This window comes from Chiloscyllium punctatum, chromosome 4, assembly GCF_047496795.1.
Source record: "Chiloscyllium punctatum isolate Juve2018m chromosome 4, sChiPun1.3, whole genome shotgun sequence".
Taxonomy (NCBI): domain Eukaryota; kingdom Metazoa; phylum Chordata; class Chondrichthyes; order Orectolobiformes; family Hemiscylliidae; genus Chiloscyllium; species Chiloscyllium punctatum.
Genome location: NC_092742.1, coordinates 67,039,641 through 67,051,630, shown reverse-complemented (window position 1 = coordinate 67,051,630; position 11,990 = coordinate 67,039,641). Strand labels below are relative to the sequence as shown.

The 11,990-nt window shown below is 46.7% G+C and overlaps 1 protein-coding gene across 2 annotated transcripts in view; it reads right to left on the bottom strand.

Moving 5' to 3' along the window:
- Positions 1 to 11,990, bottom strand: part of snx6 (sorting nexin 6) — a 59,110-nt gene that overhangs the window by 7,590 nt on the left and 39,530 nt on the right. For both annotated transcript variants that reach the window (XM_072568944.1, XM_072568942.1), the window contains exon 11: positions 10,670 to 10,756. In XM_072568944.1, coding sequence (XP_072425045.1) covers positions 10,670 to 10,756 — 87 coding nt within the window. The remainder of the gene's footprint in view (positions 1 to 10,669; positions 10,757 to 11,990) is intronic.

Sequence of the window (11,990 nt, the reverse complement as noted above, 5' to 3'; positions counted from 1 at the left end):
TTCCACATCCTTTCTGTGATGGGGCAAACAGGACTGTACACAATATTCCAAGTGCGGCAGCACTAGCTTTTCATAGTTGCAGCATGACTTTACTGCTCCAGAACTCAATCCCTCTACCAATAAAACCTAACATACCATATGCCTTCCTAACAGCACTATCAACCTGGGTGGCAACTTTCCAGAATCCACGTACATGGACTCCAAGATCCCTCTGCACATCCACACAACCAAGAATCTTTCCATTGACCCAGTCTTCTGCCTTCCTGTTATTCTTCCCAAAGTGAATCACCTCACATTTATCTGCTCGGTAAAAACAATGACTGCAGATGCCCGAAACGTCGATTTCGAAGCTACTTGGATGCTGCCTGAACTGCTGTGCTCTTCCAGCACCACTAATCCAGAATCACCTTTATCTGCATTGAACTTGATTTGCCACCTTACAGCCCAATTCTGCAGTTTATCCAAGTCCCTCTGCAACCTGCAATATTCTTCTACATTGTCCACTACTCCACCAACTTTAGTGTCATCTGCAAACTTACTAACCCATCCAATTATGCCTGCGCCCAAGTCATTTTTAAAAATAACAAACAGCAGTGGTCCCAAAAACAGATCCTTGTGGCACACCACTAGTTACCGGACTTCAGGCTGAATATTTTCCATCAACCATCACTCGCTGCTTTCTTATAGAAAGCCAGTTTCTAATCCAAACTGCTAAAGGCTTTACTGAAGCCATTTGAGTGGGAGCAGCGGCCGAGGAAAAACGAACCCGGGAGACTACAGCTAAGGTAAGACAGTTTGTTTCAAAATTACTTACCTGTAGCGGGCAGCGGAAGTGAGGTTGGAGCGCATAGCTGGGCGGGAAGGTAAGTGATTAGTATTTGAGTGGGTGTGTTCTAGACCCCAGGTCCTACTTCCGTAGGGCCTCCCTCCCACCCTCCTCCTCTAACCTAACTTTAAAGTCCACAGGTTATTGACTCAGTGTTCTTGTTTTTGGAGACAGTGTACAGTCATGGCAGCGCAGGCGGTGGAATGTTCCTCCTGCAGGATGTTTGAGGTAGGGGTGACCACCGATACTCCTGCCGACTTCGTGTGCAGGAAATGCAGTCAGATCCTGATCCTCACCGAACGAGTTAGGGAACTGGAACTGGAGCTGGATGAGCTGAGGATTATTCAAGAGGCTGAGAGGGTGATCGATAGAAGCTACAGGGACATAGTTACGCCAGAGAACAGAGGTAGCTGGGTAACAGTTAGAGGTGGGAAGGGGAAGAAACAGGCAGTGCAGGGTTCCCCTGTGGTCGTTCCCCTAAAAAATAAGTATGCAGCTTTGGAAACTGTTGGGGGGGACAGCCTTGCAGGTGTAAGCTGCAGTGAAGGGGTCTGTGGCTCTGAGATTCAGAAGGGAAAGGGGGAGAAGAGGAGAGCGCTAGTTATAGGGGACTCTCTAGTTAGAGGGACGGACAGGCGGTTCTGTGGACGTGAGCGAGACTCTCGGCTAGTTTGTTGCCTCCCGGGTGCTAGGGTCCGAGACGTCTCTGACCGTGTCTTCAGAATCCTTAAGGGGGAGGGTGTGCAGCCAGAAGTCGTGGTACACATTGGCACCAACGACATAGGTAGGAAGAGGGGTGGGGAGGTCATTCAAGAGCTCAAGGAGTTAGGCTGGAAGCTAAAAGCTAGGACAGACAGAGTCGTCATCTCTGGGTTGTTGCCGGTGCCACGTGACAGAGAGGCAAAGAATAGGGAGAGAGTGCAGTTGAACACGTGGCTGCAAGGATGGTGTAGGAGGGAGGGCTTCAGATATTTGGACAATTGGACTGCATTCTGGGGAAGGTGGGACCTGTATAAACAGGACGGGTTGCACCTGAACCAGAAGGGCACCAATATCCTGGGGGGTAGGTTTGCTAGCACTCTTCGGGGGGGTTTAAACTAATTTGGCAGGGGGATGGGATCCGGACTTGTAGTTCAGCAAGTAAGCTAGCTGTGTGTCAGGATGTCCAAGACTGTAGGGAGGCTGTGGAGAAGGTAGCACTGACAGGGACTACTTGCGGACACAGAGATGGGCTCAAGTGCGTATACTTCAATGCAAGGAGTATCAGAAATAAGGTGGGTGAACTTAAGGCGTGGATCGGTACCTGGGACTACGATGTTGTGGCCATCACGGAAACATGGATAGATGAGGGACAGGAATGGCTGTTGGAGGTTCCTGGTTACAGATGTTTCAGTAAGATTAGGGAGGGTGGTAAAAAAGGAGGGGGGGTGGCATTGCTAATTAGAAATGGTATAACGGCTGCAGAAAGGAAGTTTGAGGGGGATCTGCCTCTGGAGGTAGTATGGGCTGAAGTCAGAAATAGGAAAGGTGCAGTCACCTTGTTGGGTGTTTATTATAGGCCCCCCAATAGCAGCAGAGATGTGGAGAAACAGATTGGGAAACAGATTTTGGAAAGGTGCAGAAGCCACAGGGTCGTAGTCATGGGCGACTTCAACTTCCCAAATATTGATTGGAAGCTCTTTCGATCAAGTAGATTGGATGGGGCGGTGTTTGTGCAGTGTGTCCAGGAAGCTTTTCTAACGCAGTATGTAGATTGTCCAACCAGAGGGGAGGCCATATTGGATTTGGTACTCGGTAACGAACCGGGACAAGTGGTGGGCTTGTTGGTGGGTGAACATTTTGGTGATGGCGACCACAATTCTGTGACTTTCACCTTGGTTATGGAGAGAGATAGGTGCGCACAACAAGGTAGATTTTACAATTGGGGGAAGGGAAATTACGATGCTGTAAGACAGGATTTGAGGAGCATACGTTGGGAGCATAGGCTGTTAGGGAAGGATGTGGTGGAAATGTGGGACTTTTTCAAGGAGCAGATACGACGTGTCCTTGATATGTATGTACCGATCAGGCAGGAAAGAAATGGTCGTGTGAGGGAGCCTTGGTTGACGAGGGAGGTTGAATGTCTAGTAAAGAGGAAGAAGGAGGCTTACATAAGGTTGAGGAAACAAGGTTCAGACAGAGCAGTGGAGGGATACAGGATAGCCAGAAGGGACCTGAAGAAAGGGATTAGGAGAGCTAAGAGAGGGCATGAAAAATCCCTGGCGGATAGGATCAAGGATAACCCCAAGGCATTCTATGCATATGTGAGAAACCTGAGAATGACGAGAACGAGGGTAGGTCCGATCAAGGACAGTGGTGGGAGACTGTGTATTGAGTCGGAAGAGATAGGAGAGGTCTTGAACAAGTACTTCTCTTCAGTATTTACGAACGAGAGGGACCGTATTGTTGAAGAGGAGAGTGTGAAACGGACTGATAAGCTAGAAGAGATACCTGTTAGGAAGGAAGATGTGTTGGACATTTTGAACAACTTGAGGATAGACAAGTCCCCCGGGCCTGATGGGATATATCCTAGGATTATGTGGGAAGCAAGAGAGGAAATTGCAGTACCGTTGGCAATGATCTTCTCGTCTTCACTGGCAACTGGGGTGGTACCAGGGGACTGGAGAGTAGCGAATGTTGTGCCCCTGTTCAAAAAAGGGAATAGGGATAACCCCGGGAATTACAGGCCAGTTAGTCTTACTTCTGTGGCAGGCAAAGTAATGGAAAGGGTACTGAGGGATAGGATTTACGAGTATCTGGAAAGACACTGCTTGATTAGGGACAGCCAGCACGGATTTGTGAAGGGTAGGTCTTGCCTTACAAGTCTTATTGAATTCTTCGAGGAGGTGACCAAGCATGTGGATGAGGGTAGAGCAGTGGATGTAGTGTACATGGATTTTAGTAAGGCATTTGATAAGGTTCCCCATGGTAGGCTTATGCGGAAAGTCAGGAGGCATGGGATAGAGGGAAATTTGGCCAATTGGATAGAAAACTGGCTAACCGGTAGAAGTCAGAGAGTGGTGGTAGATGGTAAATATTCAGCATGGAGTCCAGTTACAAGTGGAGTTCCGCAGGGATCAGTTCTGGGTCCTCTGCTGTTTGTAATTTTTATTAATGACTTAGAGGAGGGAGTCGAAGGGTGGGTCAGTAAATTTGCAGATGATACAAAGATAGGTGGAGTTGTAGACAGTGAGGAGGGCTGTTGTCGGCTGCAGAGGGACTTAGATAGGATGCAGAGCTGGGCTGAGGAGTGGCAGATGGAGTTCAACCCTGCCAAGTGTGAGGTTGTCCATTTTGGAAGAACAAATAAGAATGCGGAATACAGGGTTAATGGTAGGGTTCTTGGTCAGGTGGAGGAACAGAGGGATCTTGGGGTCTATGTACATAGATCTTTGAAGGTTGCCACTCAGGTGGATAGAGTTTGTAAGAAGGCCTATGGAGTATTATCGTTCATTAGCAGAGGGATTGAATTCAAGAGTCGTGAGGTGATGTTGCAGCTGTACAGGACTTTGGTTAGGCCACATTTGGAGTACTGTGTGCAGTTCTGGTCGCCTCACTTTAGGAAAGATGTGGAAGCTTTGGAGAGGGTGCAGAGAAGATTTACCAGGATGTTGCCTGGAATGGAGAGTAGGTCGTACGAGGATAGGTTGAGAGTTCTCGGCCTTTTCTCGTTGGAACGGCGAAGGATGAGGGGTGACTTGATAGAGGTTTATAAGATGATCAGCGGAATAGATAGAGTAGACAGTCAGAAACTTTTTCCCCGGGTACAACAGAGTGTTACAAGGGGACATAAATTTAAGGTGAAGGGTGGAAGGTATAGGGGAGATGTCAGGGGTGGGTTCTTTACCCAGAGAGTGGTGGGGGCATGGAATGCGCTGCCCGAGGGAGTGGTAGAGTCAGATTCATTGGCGACCTTTAAGCGGCATTTGGATAGGTACATGGATGGGTGCTTAATCTAGGATAGAAGTTCGGCACAACATCGTGGGCCGAAGGGCCTGTTCTGTGCTGTATTGTTCTATGTTCTATGAAGTCCATGTAAACCATGTCAACTGCCCTACCCTCATCCACACACCTGGTCACATTCTCAAAAAAAAACTCAGAGGTTTATAAGACATGACCTGCCCTTGACAAAACCATGCTGACTATCTGCAATCAAATTGTTGCTTCCTAGATGATTATAAATCCTGCATCTTATAATCCTTTCCAAAACTTTTCCTACAACAGACGCAAGGCATACTGACCTATAATTACCTGGGTCATCTCTACTGTCCTTCTTGAACAACGGCACAACATTTGCAATCCTCCAGTCCTCTGGCACTAAACCTGTAGACAATGATGACTCAAAGATAAAGGCCAAAGGCTCCAACATCTCCTTCCTAGCTTCCCACAGAATTCTTGGATAAATCCCATCGGACCCAGGGGACCTGTGTACTTTCATTCCTTCTAGAATTGGTAGCACCTCCTCCTTACTAACCTGAATCTTTTCTAGTTTAATATCCTGTATCTCATTCTTCTCCTCTACAATATTCTCCTTTTCCTGAGTGAAAACAGATGAGAAATATTCACTCAGCACTTCTCCAATCTCCACAGGGTCCACAGAAAACCTCCCACCTCTGACTTTGACTGGACCTATTCTTACCCTAGTCATCCTTTTAGTCCTCACATACCGATAGAAAGCTTTAGGGTTCTCCTTTATTCTACCTGCTAAAGACAGCCCATGAGGTAAAAACAATGACTGCAGATGCTGGAAAGCAAATACTGGATTAGTGGTGCCGGAAGAGCACAGCAGTTCAGGCAGCATCCGACGAGCAGTGAAAATGACGTTTCGGGCAAAAGCCCTTCATCAGGAATAAAGTCAGTGAGCCTGAAGCGTGGAGAGATAAGCTAGAGGAGAGTGGGGGTGGGGACAGAGTAGCATAGAGTACAATGGGTGAGTGGGGGAGGAGATGAAGGTGATAGGTCAAGGAGGAGAGGGTGGAGTGGATAGGTGGAAAAGGAGATAGGCAGGTCGGACAAGTCCGGACAAGTCAAGGAGACAGTGCTGAGCTGGAAGTTTGAAACTAGGGTGAGGTGGGGGAAGGGGAAGTGAGGAAACTGTTGAAGTCACCATTGATGCCCTGGGGTTGAAGTGTTCCGAGGCGGAAGATGAGGCGTTCTTCCTCCAGGCGTCTGGTGGTGAGGGAGCGGTGGTGAAGGAGGTCCAGGACCTCCATGTCCTCGTCAGAGCGGGAGGGGGAGTTGAAATGTTGGGCCACGGGGCGGTTTGGTTGATTGGTGCGGGTGTCTCGGAGATGTTCCCTAAAGCGCTCTGCTAGGAGGCGCCCAGTCTCCCCAATGTAGAGGAGACCACATCAGGAGCAACGGACACAATAAATGATATTAGCGGATGTGCAGGTAAAACTTTGATGCATGTGGAAGGCTCCTTTAGGGCCTTGGATAGATGTGAGGGAGGAGGTGTGGGCACAGGTTTTACAGTTCCTGCGGTGGCAGGGGAAAGTGCCAGAATGGGAGGGTGGGTTGTAGGGGGGTGTGGACCTGACCAGGTAGTCACGGAGGGAATGCTCTTTGCGGAAGGCGGAAAGGGGTGGGGAGGGAAATATAACCCTGGTTGTGGGGTCTTTTTGGAGGTGGCGGAAATGTCGGCGGATGACTTGGTTTATGCGAAGGTTGGTAGGGTGGAAGGTGAGCACCAGGGGCGTTCTGTCCTTGTTACGGTTGGAGGGGTGGGGTCTGAGGGCGGAGGTGCGGGATGTGGACGAGATGCGTTGGAGGGCATCTTTAACCACGTGGGAAGGGAAATTGCGGTCTCTAAAGAAGGAGGCCGTCTGGTGTGTTCTATGGTGGAACTGGTCCTCCTGGGAGCAGATACGGCGGAGGTGGAGAAATTGGGAATACGGGATGGCATTTTTGCCAGAGATAGGGTGGGAAGAGGTGTAATCCAGGTAGCTGTGGGAGTCGGTGGGTTTGTAAAAAAATGTCAGTGTCAAGTCGGTCGTCACTAATGGAGATGGAGGGGTCCAGGAAGGGGAGCGAGGTGTCAGAGATGGTCCAGGTAAATTTAAGGTCAGGGTGGAATGTGTTGGTGAAGTTGATGAATTGCTCAACCTCCTCGCGGGAGCACGAGGTGGCGCCAATGCAGTCATCAATGTAGCAGAGGAAGAGGTGGGGAGTGATGCCGGTGTAATTACGGAAGATCAACTGTTCTACATAGCCAACAAAGAGACAGGCATAGCCGGGGCCCATACGTGTGCCCATGGCTACGCCTTTGGTCTGGAGGAAGTGGGAGAATTCAGAGGAGAAATTGTTAAGGGTGAGGACCAGTTCAGCCAAACGAATGAGTGTGTCAATGGAAGGGTACTGTTGGGGACGTCTGGAGAGGAAAAAATGGAGGGCTTGGAGGCCCTGGTCATGGCGGATGGAGGCGTAGCGGGATTGGATATCCATGGTGAAGATGAGGCGTTGGGGACCAGGGAAACGGAAGTCGTGGAGGAGGTGGAGGGCGTGGGTGGTGTCTCGAACGTATGTGGGGAGTTTCTGGACTAGGGGGATAGGACAGTGTTGAGGTAGGTAGAGAGTTCAGTGGGGCAGGAGCATTCTGAGACAATGGGTCGGCCAGGGTGGTCAGGCTTGTGGATCTTGGGAAGGAGGTAGAACCGGGCAGTGTGGGGTTCCCGGACTATGAGGTTGGAAGCTGTGGGTGGGAGATCTCCTGAGGTGATGAGGTTCAGTATGGTCTGGGAGATGATGGTTTGGTGATGGGGGGGTGGGGTCATGGTCGAGGGGGCAGTAGGAAGACGTGTCCTCGAGTTGCCGTTTGGCTTCAGTGGTGTCGAGGTCAGTGCGCCAGACTACCACTGCGCCCCCTTTATCCGCTGGCTTAATGGTGAGGTTGGGATTAGAGCAGAGGGATTGAAGGGCTGCGCGTTGTGAGGGTGTTCATGTCCTCTCCTTGCCCTTCTTAACTCTCTCTTTCAATCCTTCATAGCTAATCTGTAACTCACCATCGCCTCATCTCAACCATCTCGTCTCAACGTCACATAAGCCTCCTTCTTCCGCTTAACAAGAGATGCAATTTCTTTAGTAAACCATGGTTCCCTTACCTTATCACTTCGTCCCTGTCTGACAGGGACATACCTGTCAAGGACACTTAATATCTGTTCCTTAAACCAGCTCCACACTTCCATTATCGCCATCCCTTGCATTTTGCTACCCCATTCTATGCATCCTAAGTCTTGCTTAATCGCATTATAATTGCCCTTCCCGCATTTATAACTCTTGCCCATGGCATCTATCTGTCCCTTTCCATCACTAAACGGAACCGAATTACGGTCACTCTCTCTAAAGTGCTCACCTTCTACTAACTCAAACACCTAGCCTGGTTCATTACCAAGTACTAGATCGACTGTGCCTCCCCTCGTTGGCCCTTTGACATTCTGTGTTAGGAAACCCTCCTGAATACATTGGACAAAAACTGATCCATCCGACGTACTAGAGTTTCCAATCAATGTTGGGAAAGTTAAAGATCCCCATAATGACCATCCTGTTCCTTTCACTCCTACCCAGAATAGTTTTGCCGATCCTCTCCTCCACATCCCTGGAACTCTGCGGAGACTAATAAAAAACTTCCAGCGGTGTGACCTCTCCCCCCTGTTTCTAACCTCAGCCCATATCACCTCAATATTGAGTCATCAAAAGTTCCTTCAGCCATCGTTATACTGTCCTTGACTAACAAGGCCACACCTCCCTCTCTTTTAACACCTTCCCTGTTCTTAATGAAAAATCTAAATTCTGGAACCTGCAACATCCATTCTTGACCCTGCTCTATCCAGGTCTCCGAAATGGCCACAGCATTGAAGTCCCAGGTACCTATCCATGCTGCAAGCTCACCTACCTTATTTCGGATACTTGTAGCATTGAAATAGACACACTTCAAACCAGCTTGCTGTCTGCCACCACATTCCAGTAACCATGAAATCCTGTCCATGCTATCCCTACTCTCATCCTCCTATGCACTGGAATTACACCTCAGGTTCCCATCCCCCTGCTGAGCTTAACCTACCCGAATAGCACCAGCAAATTTCCCACCTAGGATATTAGTACCCCTCTGGTTCAAGTGAAGACTGTCTTGTTTGTAGAGGTCTCACCTTCCCCTCCCTCCTACACCACCACTGAAGTCAAGTGTTCAGCTGATATCTCTCTCTATTCCTTGCCTCGCTATCACGTGGCATGGGTGACAAACCAGAGATAACAACTATGTTTGTTCTAGTTCTCAGCTTCCACCCTAGCTCCCTGAAATCCTGCCTTACATCCCTATCTCCCTTTCTACCTATGTCATTGGTACCTACATGGACCATAACTTTGGGCTGGTCACCTTCACCCTTCAGAACCCCAAAGATACGATCTGAGACATTACAGACGCTGGCACCTGGGAGGCAACACACCAACCGTGAGTCTTGTTCGTTCCCAACAAACCTTCTATTTGACCCTGTAACTATCAAGTCCTCAATGACTAACACGCTCCTCCTTTCCCTCCTTCCTTTCTGTGCAACAGGGACAGACTCTGTGCCAGAGACCTGCACCCAACTGCATGCCAATGGTAAGTTGTCCCCTCCAACAGTATCCAAAATGGTATACTTGTTTTTCAGGGGAACCACCACAGGGGATCCCTGCACTGGCTGTTTCTCCTCTCTAAACAGTTACCTAGCTTTCTTCATGCCTAGGAGTAACTATGTCCCTGTAACTCTTATCTATTGCAGCCTCTGCCTACTGAATGATCCAAAGTTCATCCAGCTCCCACTCCAGTTCCCTAATGTGGTCTTGGAGGAGCGAGAGTTGAGTGCACTTCTTGCAGATGTACTTGGATGGGACACGAATGGCGTCACTCACCTCAAATATCATGGAGGAGGAACTTTCCTCTCCCTGCACTTCCATCCCTGCTAGTCCCCTTATCAGAATGTAAAAAAAGTACAGAAGCTTACCTGATGTGTCCCTGATGTTTAAGGTTAGAGGAGGTGGATGGGTGGGAGGCCTTACAAAGGTAGGGTTTCAGGTTTAGGATTTAGAAAACACTCACTTATATTGCATGGAAACAGACCCTTCGGTCCAAAGCATCCATGCTGAACAGATATCCTAAGGGTTTGAGCCATTTCATTTCACAGGACATCTAAAAACAAAAGGCACAGGGGCTCTGAAGATATTTTCCTAAATTACTTCTAAGTTATAGCAGAAAGGAGCCTCTGCTATTCTTCATTTCAATCAGTTTCTTGTAACAGAGAACTCAGGCAGGCACATTTTGTTGAAGGAATGAATCGTGGACCCAGAAAATAATATAGTTTGCCTTGGGATATTCTATTATAAAAGGAGGAAAAGAAAAAGCAGAACTAAAACAGACCAAGCAAATCAGGTACCGTAGTCATTGACAGTCACAGAGCCATACAGCATGGATACAGACCCTTTGATCCAATTCATCCATGCCTCCAGATATCCTAAGTTAGTTTAGTGCCATGTGCCTGCATTTGGCCCATACTCCTCTAAACCATTCCTATTCATTTACCCATCCGAGTGCCTTTTAAATATCATTAATGTCAGAAGCTGTGCAGGGTCACTGCTTCTTTTTCACCTCCCACATGCTATCTGCTTCCTCCTTTTTTAAAGTGCCATTGTTTTGATCTTTTAGTTTCACAAAGTTTCAAAACAATACTACTTATAAAACAGTAATTACTGCGAAAATCAAGGAAACATCCTAAGAATATAATCAGAAATACACAAGTTACGTAATACAGCAACTGATTAAAACATATTTACCTTACCAGCTTGTGATTCCCTTAGATAATACCTCAAAAGATCAGAAAGTTTTAGATCTTCATCTGCTGACACCCGTGCTTCTATTTTCTGTAAAATAAATGCAAGAAATCAAGTAGAAAATGATAGTAAGCTCTACTGTTGGCTCTGGAGAAGCAAGTCATCTAATGTCAAAATCAGTCTATGTTTTCTCAAAAATTCATGCATAACAGTTAAATTAAATTGAATGATTAAAACCTGTCCATACATAAAGATCAAATAGGCAGTTGTAATTTTTTTGTACCTATTTCTGATAAATGTAATAACTACACAAATGTTTAACATGACCCTTTGCATACAGATAATTTAGAAAATACCCTGAAACCTATAAATACTGCCAGTTAAAAAAAACTATAATTTAAATGCATTTTTCTGATTTTTTTAATCCACCACATTCTCCAAAAATGATAAACTTGATATCAGATTATAATTTTAACTCAGCCTATTACTTATTTGAATGATCAAACAGTATGAATACAAAGTAAACTCTTTCTTGCAATAGTTAAAGTAAAGGAAATTAGTATAAGCACAAATAGCAGCAATGCAGCAGATGCAACTCAAAACAGTTTTTTTTAAAAACCAATATGCTACTTTAAAGTCAGAAATTTTCAGCGAGGATAAAAAAGGGAATTTATAGAGATTACAACACAGAAGGAGACCACCGCACATTTTCCTGCGACTTACCCCTGTAAGTGCGTCAATCTACCATGTTCGGATCGTTATTCCCAAGGCTTTGTAGTCAGGACTTATTTAACATAAAAAGTTTACTACAAACTATATTGAAATAAATTTAATGACTGCTAACATCCAGAGATCACATCAGCTCATTTTGACATACTGTGCTGGACACTGTTATGATGTACGTGGCACCTGTAACTTCCAATACAACAAGGTCTCTGACCCAACAGGGAAGTCAATGGGAAGATTATCCAGTTCTGTGTTCCCAGCACACACTGGGACCACGTACTGGAAAGTTGTGGATTCCCAGAACATGATTTTCTACCTATTAAATGTCATAACGAGAAAAAGTATTCTACATTTTGGTATTTCTGTCTCTTCTTCTAGCATTTTCTCTCTCTTTGAACATCTCATCGGTTTAAACTGTGGTTGAAAATAATCATCAACTTCCAGCCACCTTAAATTTTTTCATCAAGTTATCCTTCCTTTTTTGTTCTTTCACCATTTGCACTACTAACTTATCCTAACTGATTTCAATCTCCTTCTCAATTCACTCTTGTAAATTCACTCATCTTGTTCTCCCCAAATCTCTTCTTCTATATACACT